Below are 16,047 nucleotides of genomic sequence, written 5' to 3' on the forward strand. Positions count from 1 at the left end.
AACTGAAACTCAAATAAAGGAATTTTATTATTTAAGAATAATTTTGGGAAAGCGTGGTGAACACTGTAACTGAAATTATACATGATTTTGGGTTTTAAAATATTTTAATTATTAATTTTTTTCTCTTATGTCAGAGATAAAGAACTGGCTATAGTAAGGATTCCATTGCTACATAATTTTCATATACAATAATGCAGTGACTAAAGGAGGCATGCGTGTGTGTGTGTGTGTGTGTGTGTGTATGTCTTAGGGTTGGCCCCACAAAAGAGCAAGAGAGTCTGGAGTTGTAAGACTGGAGGGGAGAAAGTGATTAAGTTATCAGTAGTGGTACTAAAGCTGTAATGCAATGACTATCTTAGAGTAGAATCATGAATAGCTTGATTTAGAATACCTTTGCTTGCCCGAGGAAAGTCTAACCATCCCACTACCAACTAACCAATCAACAACCAAAAAATCACTGGCAAAAGACTTTTTTCTTTTTTTAACGGATATAGATCACCCCATGTGGAATTAAAAAATACTACTACAATTCAATAAATTAAATGACTAATATTTACTATAGCTCATCTATTATTTTTAGCTAAGTCAATTCTATGATATAATAAAATGTTAGTTCTACATTTAAGTATACTTTATATTAGTCTGGTAACTTTGTATAGGTGCATACAGTACAGTAATGCCCTATTTTTTTTTTTTTTTTTTTTTGAGACAGAGTCTCACTCTGTTGCCCGGGCTAGAGTGAGTGCCGTGGCGTCAGCCTAGCTCACAGCAACCTCAAACTCCTGGGCTCAAGCGATCCTACTGCCTCAGCCTCCCGAGTAGCTGGGACTACAGGCATGCGCCACCATGCCCGGCTAATTTTTTTTTCTATATATATTTTAGTTGTCCATATAATTTCTTTCTATTTTTAGTAGAGACGGGGTCTCGCTCTTGCTCAGGCTGGTCTCGAACTCCTGACCTTGAGCGATCCACCCGCCTCGGCCTCCCAGAGTGCTAGGATTACAGGCGTGAGCCACCGCGCCCGGCCTAGTAATGCCCTTTTAATAGCACTTTAGTAGAAAGCAATGTAATATAAAGGAAGAGTTCTAGGCCGGGCGCGGTGGCTCACGCCTGTAATCCTAGCACTCTGGGAGGCCAAGGTGGGCAGATCGTTTGAGCTCAGGAGTTCAAGACCAGCCTGAGCAAGAGCGAGACCCCATCTCTACTAAAAATAGAAAGAAATTATATAGACAGCTAAAAATATATATAGAAAAAATTAGCCGGGCATGGTGGCGCATGCCTGTAGTCCCAGCTACTCGGGAGGCTGAGGCAGGAAGATCCCTTGAGCTCAGGAGTTTGAGGTTGCTGTGAGCTAGGCTCATGCCACGGCACTCACTCTAGCCTGGGCAACAGAGTAAGACTCTGTCTCAAAAAAAAAAAAAAAAAAAAAAAAAAAAAAAGGGAAGAGTTCTACATTGGGGCCTAACAATTTCTGTTCTCAGCAATAGGCTGTATTTTTTTTTTAATTTCAAAATTTTTACAGGGGTACAAACATTTGGGTTACATCTATTGCATCTGCACCACCCAAATCAGAGCTACAAGCATGCCCCTCCCAGACCGTGCATATTGTTTTGATCAAACCACCATTCCCTCATTTGTAAATGGACTCTGTCATCTCTGAGGTTAATTTTTTTAAATGATTATGGTTATTTTTATATATTTATATATACTGTCAGGTGTGTCTAAAAGTTTAATTCTGGGTCCTTGGTCAGAAATAAAACTACTAGTGATAACATTGTTTCTATAAGAAAATACAGTTTTCTTTAAAACAATCGAATTTAGGATTTAATTTATAGAAATGCAATAAGAAGAAAAGCTGAAATTTTGTTCCTAAATTACCTTCATAACTTTTAGGCTTCCCTGATCATTGACATTTTTTCTGTGACATGATAATCACCCTTTCCAACAGGTTTTCATTTTGCTATCTGACAAAGCCCTTATTTGGTTTCTTTTTATATTAACCAGTAATTGATACAAAAGACCAGTTTTCTTTTTCAATGGTCTCCATTTTTCCTCCATGCAAAATTTTTTTGGTTTTCAATAAGGGTTCATTAGCTTTTTTCAGTGTCGTTCATTGGTGGAGAACGGAAAGGAACATGATACATGGTAGACTCAAAAAGGGAACATTCTCTGGACATTCTTTTTACTACCTTCTATTATCTGTGTTAATTTATCCCTATTGAGTCTTTAGCAAGAGCTGTTGAGCGTTTGTCTTTAAAAACATAAGAACAGGCCTCGCTCAGTGGTTTATGCCTGTAATCCTAACACTCTGGGAGGCCGAGGTGGAAGGATAGCTTGAGCTCAGGAGTTTAAAACCAGACTGAGCAAGAGTGAGACCCTGTCTTTACAAAACATAGAAAAATTAGCTAGGTGTGGTGGCACGTGCCTGTAGTCCCAGCTACTCAGGAGGCTGAGGCAGGAGGATGGCTTGAGCCTAGGAGTTTGAGGTTGCAGTGAGCTATTATGACGCCATTGTACTCTAGCCTGGCAACGGAGAGAGACTCTGTCTCAATCAACAAGAACAAAGCATGTAACATAGGAATATTAGAATACTGGGACTAAAAAAATTAATAATGGAATGGGATCCTATAAAAATGGTAAAAGTCAAAATGTATATTAAAACTGAACTTTCACAAAGAGTAAAATTCAGTAGAAATGATTTTTAAAATCTGAATATGCTAAAAAGAATCTCTAGTATCTATATTTTAAAATTAGAAAGGTGAATGATATATATATATAACTCTGATGAATATCTGATGTATTAGTGTAAAGATAAAATCAAACAATACAGGAAAAATGCTTTATAAATTATAAAGAACAATAAAATTTGTTCCCGCTGACAATCAAATCTGAAGTAGGTCATTAAAAAGAAGGCCTTATTTTCAGGCAGTCTCACTGTTACTCGCTTTGCGGCACTCCTGCCCTCCTTTTAGCTCTTTTCCCAAACCTGTCTTATTTATCTTAGGGCTTCTGCAGCTCCGTTTCCTCAATGAGGAGCACTCATTCTGTACGAAGATGCTTCACTGCTGCCCCCTTCCAACACCCATACTTTAGATAGCTGATGCCAGTTCATCCTTTGAGGCTCAAGGGCTCCTATCAGCTTCTCAGACAGGCCTTTGTTGACCAGCTAATTTTATATATACCCCCATACACCATCTTACACCCGTTCTATCATAAAATGTTATTAAATTATTGATTTTTACTCAGCCATATATACCTTAAACCCAGAGACAGGCACTTCTAGGGACTCAGTCAGTTTAGGCTAAATAAACTTAAAGAAAAAGAATAAAAGGAAAAAGAAATAGCCAGATACATTTAAGCATATTAAAACCACCATATTCATATCCATTTGTAGTAAATATATTCACACCTACATATATTTATATACCTCCCAAATTTCTTTATTTTATTCCATGATTATGAAAAATAATTTATAATCAAATAAATATAGTTATGTGAATAGTCATAAAAAAATGTTCTCTCCAGCACCCTGCCCATGACAATGATTATAGCATCTGAAATGCATAATATCAAGAACACCATTTAGGCCAGGCAAGGTGGCTCACGCCCGTAATCCTAGCACTATGGGAAGCCACGGTGGGAGAATCACTTGAGGTCACAAGTTTGAGACCAGCCTGAGCAAGAGGAAGACCCCATCTCTACGAAAAATAGAAAAATTAGCTGAGTGTGTTAGAGTATGCCTGTTGTCCCAGCTACTTGGGAGGCTGAGGCAGGAGGATCGCTTGAGCCCAGGAGTTTGAGGTTGCTGTGAGCTAGGAAGACACCACTGCACACTACCCAGGGCAACAGAGCAAGACTCTGTCTCAAAAACAACAACAACAAAAAGAATACCATTTAAAATGTTTTCTGTATAAGACTAGGGAGTAGAGGCTGAATATTATAGAACAGAAGGACATAACATTTTGGATATAATTAGTTTTAAGGCTGTAGTCATATTATTAATACCTATACAACATTCTGAAGTGTATAGTACCTGTAGTATCTTGCTTGGTCATAAAGGATTCTACACCCGTAATAGCTGGAGGCCGAGGTAATCGTCGTGCAATACATATCAAACATGACTGGAAATCTGCCCAAAACAAGAAGGGTGAATTGAAGGAAGGAGGATGGAAAATGGTTTATATCTATCACTTGCCTTTAATGGTTTTTATAAAAATAATACACATTACAGGACCTGATATAATATTGGAATTCACTCTGATCTAATAGTATTTTAGAAAATAAAATTGCTGGCAACCCAAAACTGATAGTTCTAGGTAGGGAGCTGGTTAGTATAAATTATTTCTTCTAGTAAATGCTCTTACTTAAACTAGAGGAGACTGATACATCTCATGTACTTGGATGATAACAATTAGAAGTAGTAGATTTGCTTGGCTAGCACTTCTATTGAAAAAATAGTGGTAGTAGTTTTGGTTACATATAAGCAATACTATGTTTTTAAAAATACAATTTTGTAGTCAATTTCCTATGCTCATCAGCATTTAATAGCTACAAAGTTTATTCTTATAAACATTATGCAGATAATTATATGAGAAAAACAATCTTTAATTCTGAAGAAGCATTATTTTGCTCTTGACAGAGGACTTTTAAGTTTTTAGGATATATGATTTTTTTAAAGTCCCATTCCCAAATTTTAAGGGTGCTACACACAATATCACACAGCTAAAAATGAACTTTAACCATACAAGATTTGGCAAATGTATTTTGTAAAAGGTCCCCAGTTGACTGTGACCTCCATTTCCTGGTTGAGACCTGCTACATACATGGCCTTTTTTGCATATGACTGACTTCTTGTCTATTACCTTCCCAGATCCTTACTCCAGTTCCCAATGTGTGGTGTTCCTAAACTTAGTTCAGTCTAAGTTTACACAGAAAACTCATCCACTGTCACATAGTTAACTAATTCCATGTTGATGCCATGTTCATATTAGAGCTTCAGTTATGTTTCCATCTGTTCCTAAGCTTTCTCCTTATAAATTACCTTGGATAGCCTGAAAAATGCCAACTCTATTCTCCAATATTCCCTACATTCTAAACTTGAAACTTTCTAAAAAGCAGAGCTGTTCAACAGTCTGCTGCATCTGGTACATTTCCAACTGGCTGCAGTTAGTTACATATCTTATTTCTAGACAGCAAGTTGGTTTGAATTATTTGACATTTTAGTGGGAATGCCAGCTTAAAACTGAGAATCTGGGGACATATTAAAGGGTTGACGTGAGATGTGAGTAATTTTTTTTAAGTATTAAGAAATACATAGCAAATTGAAAAGCTACTAGAACATATATTACAGTAACCAAAAATATTATCTGAAGGGGGCAGTTTATTAATCAATTACCTCTCTGTTCCTTAAAGTCATAGAAAAAGCAGACACTTTGAAATGACCCTTTCCTTTACCTTCTCCATCCTCTTGAATTGATTTTGGCTGTGACACAGTGAAACACTGCATAACTTCATACCGCTGGCAAGCTTCTTGGTTCTCGGTACCTGGCTCATCTGGAGGGTGAATTAGCATCCTGCAGTTAAAGGTATGGCTATTTCGTCGTGTTGCCTCTTGAGGCCAAGGAACTCCATTTACTGGGGAAGAAAAATGGATTACGTGCTTGTGAATAAGGTGAAAAAATACAAACACCGAAGATACAAAAGACATGCTTTAAGCCATCTGCTTTATTAGATACTCAGATTAAAACACAGACTGACCTCTTTAGATATAACATTATCCTGAGGCAAAAGGATACTTATCTTATTTAGCAAATAACTGTCTACCAATTAGAAAATTATACTGTTTCCAAAAAACTATATACACTCTCCTCCCTCAAATACCCTAATTCATTAAGTTGTTATAAATAAATTGATAAAAATTAAAAATTAAAATTTAGTATTTTGTTCAAAATTTTAATGCAGTTAATTAATGAGCTTTTCCATTTGTTTCCTGTTATATTTTGGCAAAATGATTAAAAACCATACGTACATTGTTAAATAAGGGTTTTAACCTGGCAATTATCGATTCTTAAGGGTGGGTTTTGTGTATATATGCACCTTTTTGGAGGAGAAGATTCAAAGTTTCTCAAAGGAATCCGTGACTCAAAAAAATAGAATAGGTAGAGAACAATTTTGGTTTCTTATAATTATTTTTTCTTGTGCTTTATTTTATTTAACTAGCACAATGCTATAATAGATTGAATATAGTGCCTAATCAATAAGTTGTCATTTATAAAAGATTGATAAAAAAGAAATGTTACCTGATTCAGTATAAGAAAACTGAATTCAGTTATGGAAAATATGTCTATATCTCAAGTAAAAATCACAGTGTGATGGGTCATGATTTCCCAGTCATGGTGCCATTTTCAAACCATGGTGGCCATGAGGTAGTCAGAGGGTTTTTAAGGCTGCTGTTTTACTGTTCGCAAATAACTCTCCACTGACCCACCTTTTTTTTTTTTTTTTTTTTTAATCACATATCATCACTCTATAGCTGTTAGAGGAAATCATGGAAACAAACCTACACTGGAGCACAGAGTCTTGGGTTCTGCTATTAGTTAATTGGGTTAATTAATCTTTGATTCTCAGATGCTGCATCTTTAAAATAAAGGGATTTACTACATTATCTCTAAAGTCATTTATACTTTAACATTCTATAATAAATCACATACTATAACTGATACTATAATTCAAATATCAAACTAGTGACTTTAATAGAAACTATAATTTCAGGTCCCCAGTTACCATAGACACATACTACTTTTTTCAAAAAAGAAATAAAGTTTTATTCCATTGAGCAATAAAGAGCTATGGAGAGCATTTTATATACAAATTTGCTTTAGTTACATAGGATTTCTGGCCAAGGCCTTCCCTTCCACTTTTGGAGCATATATAGGCTAAAGAGTAGAAGAAAAGTGGGGGAAAAATTAATATAAAAATTAACATATTCATTCATTTTTTTTAGCACTCTCTCATGTACTAAATAATTCTTAGGAAAATTCTTCAACTAAAGTAAATAGACCTTGTGATAAAAAATGATTTGGGTTTTAAGTTTTTGTTTGTTGCTTGGTTTGAATGATGTTTACCCTGATCTTTTTTTTTTTTTTTTGAAACAGAGTCTCACTCTCTTGCCCTGGGTAGAGTGCAGTGGCTCACTATAACCACAAACTCCTGGGCTCAAGCAATCCTCCTGCCTCAGCCTACCAAGTAGCTGAGACTGCAGGCATGCACCACCACATTCAGCTAATTTTTCTATTTTTAGTAAAGATGGGGGTCTCACTCTTGCTCAGGTTGGTCTCAAACTCGTGACCTCAAGCAATCCTCCTGCCTTGGCCTCCCAGATTGCTAGGATTACAGGCATGAGCCAATGTGCCCAAAGTGATTTATTCATCTTTAACGGACAGTTTCAACTTTCTGAAAGTATTTGCAATGAAGGCTACTCGTTAAATGTTGCTAGAGGAAATTCAGCTAAATATCTAATTACTCCCAGTTCTGGTGAAAGAAAAGAGCGTAGAGAAAAGGAAGGCAACAGGGCAGAGGAGTGGTTAGGGATCAGGCATATGGATCCAAGAGAAGAACAGACAGTAGTGAGGAAGAGAAAGGCACTTCCTTGAAGTTTAATTTCATGGCCTGTTATAGGGGTCATTATATCTAAACTGTTAAGAAAAATTTTTAGAGAAGTTTTTAAAAAAAGCTGAGAACTCATCATCATAATAAAGCAACCAAAGTAATTCTGGTGACAATTTACGTGGGAACTATCATATCTTCTTAAAGTAATACTGCTACTCTACTACTACAACTAATAAAAATAATAATTAAAAGCAAGATCACCTCAAACAAATAGACTCCTCCAATATAATCTGGTAAATATTTAGGTGATATTTCTAGATACCCTGTACTTCAATAGATTAGATTTCTTTTAAGTTATCCAAATTACATAACAGAGCTTAAAACTTTATTGAACCTAAATCTCCTTTAAAACAGTAAGTATTAAGCTACATTTTTGTGAAAAGAGACAACAGCATCCCACAAATACAAGGCTCTGTATTTTCTGTGGAATGGAAACAAGAGGATAGACCTAGATTAGAGGTATATAGCTTCTGACAAAACTCAATATTTTGTATTTGACTGTTTAGATTATCTAGGTTAGAAGCATCTTACCTAACCTTTTGCAATTACTTTCTTTTAACTCATCACATGATTCCTCTTTAAAAGGATAAATGCTACTGCTCATGTTAAAAAAACACTGGTAACACAAATAATCCCAAAGTATTACAAAACAAAACAAGAGCAGTTTCTTCAGGTTTAAGTAGCAGCTACAATTTTAAAAAGAAGAACTGAACTATCCTAATAGATGTGATCTATAAAAAAATTTGCCTTGCTAATATAATATCAATGGAACAGAGCTAAGGAGCATATTATGAAAGGACAAGATTATCCTTCTTTGAAATCAATTTCTAAGCTGAAAACATAATGTAAAACATTTAGTAGCTGTGTATAATACATTATACCTCTATCATTCATGAAATTAAAAGCTCTACAACATTTAGATAAAGCCAGTAATAGTAATAATAATAGCTAAAACTTAAAGAGAATTTAATGCCAGCCAGGAAATGCTAAGTAGGTGAGCTAAATGCTCACCTTTCTGTGAAAGTTGAGGCCTAGAGGGGTCAAGTGTCTTGTCCAAGATCACACGGCTAGGAAAGTGGTAGAGCCAGAACACGTGGTAGAGCCAGAACACAATGCCCATGTGTTTTATACCAAAATGCCACTATGGTGTCCTCATCATTTGAGATATAAATTCCATCAATTTAGGAATAGAACTGCTTTAAAATTTTTTTTTTTCAAACGTCAAGTTCTAATTTATTAGAACTTCACAAATAAGTCTATGTTCACTAATATCTCATCCTTTGTAATCTTAGCCTTTCACAATACAATCTTTTTATAACCATCTGTGCAAGTACATCTATGTGTACTTGTTCTTTTGGACAAAATCTCTCACCCTACCAGCTTCCCAGTGTTCATATTTTATTTTTGTTTATAAATAAAATGTTATGATTAAAAGGTATAGATTTTAGATACTGAAATCTTCCAAAGCAGTAAATTTAAAAGCAATTTTGAAGAGTTTGACTTTTAACTTTTTTCTTCACAATTTCTCCTTGAGAATAACAAACCAAAACTAAGAAGGCAATCTTTTGAATCATATAAGTGATATATGTATACAAAGTGAATACATTATAAATAATAATCTTAATTTTTTTCTTCAAATTTCTTCCTTGATAACTTCTGAGTCCTGATTTGATATTTTTTCCAGAGGTTGATAATATAATACATATAAAATGACTCTGCTTTGTTTCTTTCTTTGATTTTCTAATAATTTGATTGTTCTAATAATGGAGGTTTAAAGATAGGTACTGTAAGTTATTTTCTCCTAAATGCTTGTTGGAAATACCCTGAAAGAAGCTATTGGCTTTTCCAAGTTAGTGCAGTGGGCTTTGTTCTTTTGACGTGATCATCTCTTTGGTTTCTAATGGATTATCAACCAACAATGGAAAACTAGGTGATCTACTCTATTCCTATTGAGCTTGCTCTATCTTTGCTTGTCTATTGTATTTTATAGTAAAGGAAGTGGTATTATTTTTTCAATGTTTCCATTCTTTCATTATTTGGAGCAATGAGAGAGAGATACCTCTGCAGAAGAAACTTCGTATTCCTCCCTCCTATGAAAGGAGGCTGCTCAGAGAAGGTAACAATGAATTGTCAGACCAGCTAAGGAGTACTGTCCTGTATGTAGCTGGGAGCAGCATCACCAGCACATCAACTAGTAGATGACACTCCCTCCATATTTACCTACTGGCAGTGACCTGGACAAACCTGAGTAGTCACAGATCTACAGTATCCTGAGAACCAGGCAGGGATGGGGTAATGTGGCCCTTCCATAAACAATGAGCTCCTTCTCTTCAGGAGTCAGAAAACAGTTCAGCCTTGTTTTCTGTGACCTCAGGCCTCCTCCCAACCAGGCAAGCTGCTAAACCCAACAGATACCTTGCTACCCCAGATGAGACTAAAATTAAATTAGTTTTCTTCAATGAGAAAGTAAAATGCAATGGCTCAGTTAAACCCATATGTCAGTAGTCCTTAAAATTTGTGGGACAGTAGAACAAAAGAAATCTAGAGTCCACAGCTAGGAAAAGAAGTCTAAGCATTACCTCCAGTTGTTTTGACTCCCCTGACCACGTGCCTCAGTTCCCATACTATATGGGGCATTAGAAACCTCCTTACTCTAAAATTCAGATACTTTATTGCACAGTATCTATGTGGAAAATTGATGTGTGATAAATTTATCTGTGTAATTTGGTTTTATTTCGGAGTTCACTGAACAAAGAAATGATGGGATCAAAGAGGAACAAAAAATTTGAAATGAAATGGAATCTGAAATGGAATATAAAAAGTTTCCTATTTGCCAACAAAATGTACAGTGACTATTGAAAAACACACCCACTTAATGGAGACATGGGAATCCAGTCACTGGGTGTAACTGGAGCCTGAGCACTGAAAAAGTCTAGAGGAGCCTGAAAATTCAAGAAGTAAACAAAGGGCTGCTGTTAGTCCACCCATGGCTTTACAAGAGTTGGTAAAAAGTTTCCTAACTCCTAAGGACGCAGCCCTACCCCAGGCACATGGCTTAGTGAACAGAATAGAGGCTAGAAATCAGACCATTCATCCTCTTAGCTAGGCTCCTTGGCAGTGAACGACCCCTTAAACCATACTTGGAACTCCTGAGTTTAATAGCATGTACAACTAAAAATGTTAAATTTAGTAGTATGTAATATGACATATATTACCTCCTCCTTACTCCCTCCTCTATCCCTTTCTTCTTTCTCTTCTTTTTTTCTTTGAGCAGAGTAGTGGAAAGGATATACATTTGTCTCTTTCTTAAATATAATCAAAATAAAAAACAAAGGGAATTGCATGCAGAAGGTTCTGTGGCAAGGCAACTCACTGCTCTGCCTCCCACTACTGGCACATGACCACAGCATAAACCGTATGGAGGAAGAAGATGAAAGAATGCTTTCTATTAGCTATTTGATGATACTGCCCTTCATATTTCTGTGTGAGGCAGAAACTACATTCAAAAAATATTTTAAATGTATTATATATTATAACATAGTATATAATTCTATGTATTATGAATATAATGATCACATTATTATAGATTACATATATTATATAAGGAGAAGCTACAGAGAGCTAGTATTCTTTTAAAAACAGATTTCTTTTTACCTAGTGATTTTGGTAGCAGATTCTTCACAAATTCTGCATGATCCCCCACGTGTAGTATGCTGTAGACGCTGGTATTCATTAATTCCTCTTGATTGTAACCCAAGTAGCTGGTTACATTCTCTGACACAAATACAATTCTCCCTTCACAGTTCACGACAAAGAAAAATCCATCCAAAGCCTGCAAAGCCAAAAAAAGATTTAAAAGTTGAGAGGCAAAAAGATAAAAGAAAAATCAACATGTACATTTCTCTATTAAGAGAGAGCTCCGAAATATATTATAATTCAAGTTTTAGGTTTTTTGTTTATTTGTTTTGAGAGAGGGTTTCACTCTGTCACCTGGGCTAGAGCGAAGTGGCATCATCACAGCTCACTGAAACCTCAAACTCCTGGGCTCAAATGATCCTCTGCTTCCGCCTCCTGAGTAGCTGGGACTACAGGCGCTGCCACCACATCCAGCTAATTTTCCTATTTTTTACGGAGACAGGGTCTTGCTCTTGCTTAGGATGGTCTCGAACTCCTGGCCTCAAGCAATCCTCTCGCCTTGGCCTCCCAAAGCTCTAGGATTATAGGCGTGAGCCACTGCACCTGGCCCATATTTCAAGTTGTAATACTGCATGTTCTCTGTGAAGGGGCCAGGGTTTTTAAATGGACGGTACATTAATGTTTCAAGTAGGCATAGATGAATATTTCAATGTTCTTTCTTAGAAATAAATTTTTTGGTAGCAGATATGAAGTGAAGGATTGTTCCATTCATTCAGTCATAAACATCTCTAAACTGTGTAGGCTAAGACCTACCTCTCTGCCTTCAAGGAACTTGTGGTACAGTGGGAGAGAGAGACATAAACAAAATATCAGTGATAAATGCAGTATCAGAGACAAACACAAAATAGACTCTGAGCACATAGAAGGATGCCTAATTTGGGATTGGGGTTGGGGAAAAAGAAAGGTTTCTTACGGATCCCTACCTGACTTATAAAAGGTGTCGTGAAAGAGAGGAAGAGGACTCTTCCTCTGAGGGAAGAACAATCTAGGCAGTGGAGAGAGCATAGCACAAAAAGGAAACGACTGAGCAGTTTGGAGTTGCTGGGGTATATGGCATGAGGCAGCCCGCTGGCAGGAAGTGAGTCAGCAGAGGAGCCAAGTCACAGAGGGCCTCCCCTGCACGGAGATAGAGCCAGGGGTCTCCCAAAAGGAGATATATGTGCCCCAAGGGGCCTGTAATATTCACAGGACTGCAGGAAAAAAGTTAGAACCTCTATTTATATTGTAACCTAAAACATAAGAAAGAAATTAAGCTTAATAAACACACTGACAGCCTAGTGCCTCACTAAGTCCAGCCAGTCACATATCACAAACCCTGGAATCCTGAGGGAAGATCCAGAATGCAGAGGTTGATAGGGGCACCTCACTTATTTGTAATCTTTCCATTTATTGCAACATGTTGCAGTTTACTTGCTGCAGAATGTATATAAACAATAAAAAACAAGATCTTTAAAAAATAGAACATTTACAGAATTTTGTAACATGATGTAAAATGATGATAAAAAATCCTTTGTCTCACACAGGGGTCTGTTGGTTATCTGTGGCAAGATACTTAAAAGAGCTGTCCTAACAATGCTGATAGGCTACTCATTTTTCTTTTTAAAAAAGGCCAGTGTCCCAAACTTGCAACCTAGCAGATATTTACCAGAAAATAAACACAATTTTGTCCTTTAGGGTCAAGATGAAATTTTAAGAATGAATAAAAAGTAAACTGCTTTTCAAAAAGACACTTATGCTATAGAGACAGCACGTGAAAATGGATGCTAGGAAATGTTACCATGGTTACCATTTTGTTGCTGAAAATGACATGAATCATCTGTAAAATTTATCTTATCTCTTTAGTTTAAAAATTTAGAGCATTTTACCTGTTGAAAATCTTTCAGAGTTTCAGTGGACCTTGACACTATGTTTGAAAAATGTGAAAATGTTAACATTTTCTGATTAGTTTGGAAGAATCACTTTTTAAGATGAAGGAAAATAGAATGTCAATAAAAAAACCTCTGTGTAATTGGTGGATAGGATTTAAAATGAGTATCATAATTTAGCAAATGCATCCAATGATATACTTTGCAATTGCATCTACCTCATTTTTGTGAGGTATCTTTTTCAGCTAAGATTATTATTTTTAATTGACAAAAAATTTATATACTTACGGCATACATGTTTTGAAATATGTATAAATTGTAGAATGGCTAAATCAAGCTAATTAACATATTACCTCATATACTTAACATTTTTTGTGGCAAAGACATTTAAAATCTACTTTCTTGGCAATTTTCAAGTAGATAACAATTGTTATTAACTATAGTCACCATGGTGTACAATAGATTTCTTGAACTTATCCCTCCTGTCTAAATGCAATTTTTTATCATTTGATCAGCATCTCCCCAATCTCCTCCCCCCTCACCCCATGCCCTGGTAACCACCATTCTACTCTCTGCTATGAATTTGACTTTCTTAGATTCCACATATAAGTGAAATCTTCTGTGCCTGGCTTATTTCACCTAGCATGTCTTCCAGGTTCATCCATGTTGTGGCAAATGACAGGATTTCCTTTGTTTTTTTTTGTTTTAAGGCTGAATAGTATTCCACTGTGAATGTATATCACATTTTCTTTATCCATTCATCCATTTTTGGATACTCAGGTTAAAATGCAAATTAAGACCCCAATGAGATACCACTTCATACCTGTTAGAATGGCTATTGTCAAAAAGATATAACAAGTGTCAGTGAGGATGTGGAGAAAAGAGAATCCTGTATACTCTTGATGGGAATGTAAACTAGTACATCTATTATATTATGGAAAAAAGCAGGGAGGTTCCTCAAAAAATTAAAAAAAGAACTACTATATGATCCAGCAATCCCACTACAGGGTATATGTCCAAAGGAAATGAAATCAGTATGTCAAAGATACACCTGTACTCCCATGTTCCTTGAAGCATTATTCACAATAGCCAAGATACAGAATCAACCTAAGTGTCCATCAATGGATAAATAGATAAGATTATTATTTAAACCAAATATTAAAATAAATTAAACTTATAAATACATCTCCAAATCATTCCATCACAAAGAATATAACCAAGATTTTTATAAATAATGGAGCACAACCTATTGTTCTTATTAAAAATATTGCTACTCTGGGAGGCTGAGGTGGGAGGATGGCTTGAGGTCAGAAGTTCGAGACTAGCCTGAGCAAGAGTGATATCCCATCTCTACTAAAAATAGAAAAGTGAGCCGGGCCTGGTGGCGAGTACCAGCAGTCCCAGCTACTTAGGAGGCTGAGGCAGGAGGATCACCTGAGATTAAGAGTTTGAGGTTGCAGTGAGCTATGATGATGCCACTGCACTCTAGCTGGGGCAACAGAACGAGAGACTGTCTCAAAAAAAAAAAAAAAAAAAGCTAATATTTTCTTTGGCAAGAAAAAAATAATAAAGCTATTTTTCCTTTCTGTACTTTAATAGACAAAGAATAAGGCTATTTTTATTCTATCTGATTGCTACGATTATTTCTCACTTAGTTCATAAAGCTAAGGAGAGGGGGATGTAGTTAATCTTAAAACCTCAACACGAGATAGATAAACTCTTTGCCAAAGTATTTTGGGTTTAGATGAACACAGGAAAGCATGCTCATATTTAACTAACTTTGTTTTTTTTATAAGCTCAGATTAACTATAAATCTCATAGTAGATGATCAATATGTATTTATTTGCCTTGCAGTTTATATAAACACAGGAATAACTAAAATATAGATTTTTAAAAAATAGATTTAAAATTCTTTCAAAAATGTTCTTAGCTACTAATTGAATCAGTATAAATACAATTTATCTTCCTTAAGTTCTTGTTTTTTTCTTATAAATGAAATATATGCTTTTAAGAAAATTTAAAATATGAAAGTGAGGTCAATACTAGAAGATCTGCCAAAATCCTACCCTCAAGAGATTAGTAACATTTTAGGGAATAGTTTTTTAGACTATTCCTACGAATGTAGAAACATCTCTACTTTCTTTTTTCTTTTTATCATTTATTTCCATTTTTGATGTTTCCAAATATTTTTTAAAAAGGCAAGATTCTTACACCAATTATCTCACATGAGACCATGCAAAGCAATTGAGTGTGTACAACAATCATTTTCCCCTTCTGTTCTGCTGCTTTATACAATGGTGTGATCGACAGAAAATTGGATGGCATGTACCTGGTTGGAAAATGTCATCTCTTTACAAAAAACAACATGCTGGACAGTTTCTATTTTGTCCGCAAGTGAATTCACAATAACAACTTATTTTCTGTTTTTTATTTAGGAGGTACATGGAACTGAAAATTTTAACTGCCCGATTTTATTCAGTCATCCCACACAAAATTACAAATGACAGTCCGAACACTGCAAATTTTGGAGGCTGAAATAATAGACACCATTTGTTATCTTTTGCAGATTCAAATATTTAGCCTGAAAATGTGGCTTTTTCTCTTAACAGAAATAAATGTTAAAGCCTTCCCTCTAATTTTTCTAGATTAGGTTCCAGAAGAATACTGAAGAACCCCCTGAAAAATTTACAGTGTGAAACTATTCTGTTGAATTATAGAAACTTTTGCTCTCTGCATAGACTAAAGACAGTTGGTTTGCTAAATGACAGTGAAGAAAATCCTGACTCAAATGGCACTACTTAGTCCAAATGTTTCTGAC

The 16,047-nt window shown here is 35.6% G+C and overlaps 1 protein-coding gene across 4 annotated transcripts in view; it reads right to left on the reverse strand.

Annotated features, from left to right (window-relative positions):
- The window catches only part of NCOA1 (nuclear receptor coactivator 1), a 251,961-nt gene that overhangs the window by 63,641 nt on the left and 172,273 nt on the right, over window positions 1-16,047 (reverse strand). For all 4 annotated transcript variants that reach the window (XM_069493836.1, XM_069493835.1, XM_069493832.1 and 1 more), the window contains exons 8-10: window positions 11,323-11,500; window positions 5,455-5,634; window positions 4,034-4,129 (exon numbers count right to left, since the gene is read on the reverse strand). In XM_069493836.1, coding sequence (XP_069349937.1) covers window positions 4,034-4,129; window positions 5,455-5,634; window positions 11,323-11,500 — 454 coding nt within the window. The remainder of the gene's footprint in view (window positions 1-4,033; window positions 4,130-5,454; window positions 5,635-11,322; window positions 11,501-16,047) is intronic.

The sequence above is a fragment of the Eulemur rufifrons genome, chromosome 19 (assembly GCF_041146395.1).
Source record: "Eulemur rufifrons isolate Redbay chromosome 19, OSU_ERuf_1, whole genome shotgun sequence".
NCBI classification, from domain to species: Eukaryota; Metazoa; Chordata; class Mammalia; order Primates; family Lemuridae; genus Eulemur; species Eulemur rufifrons.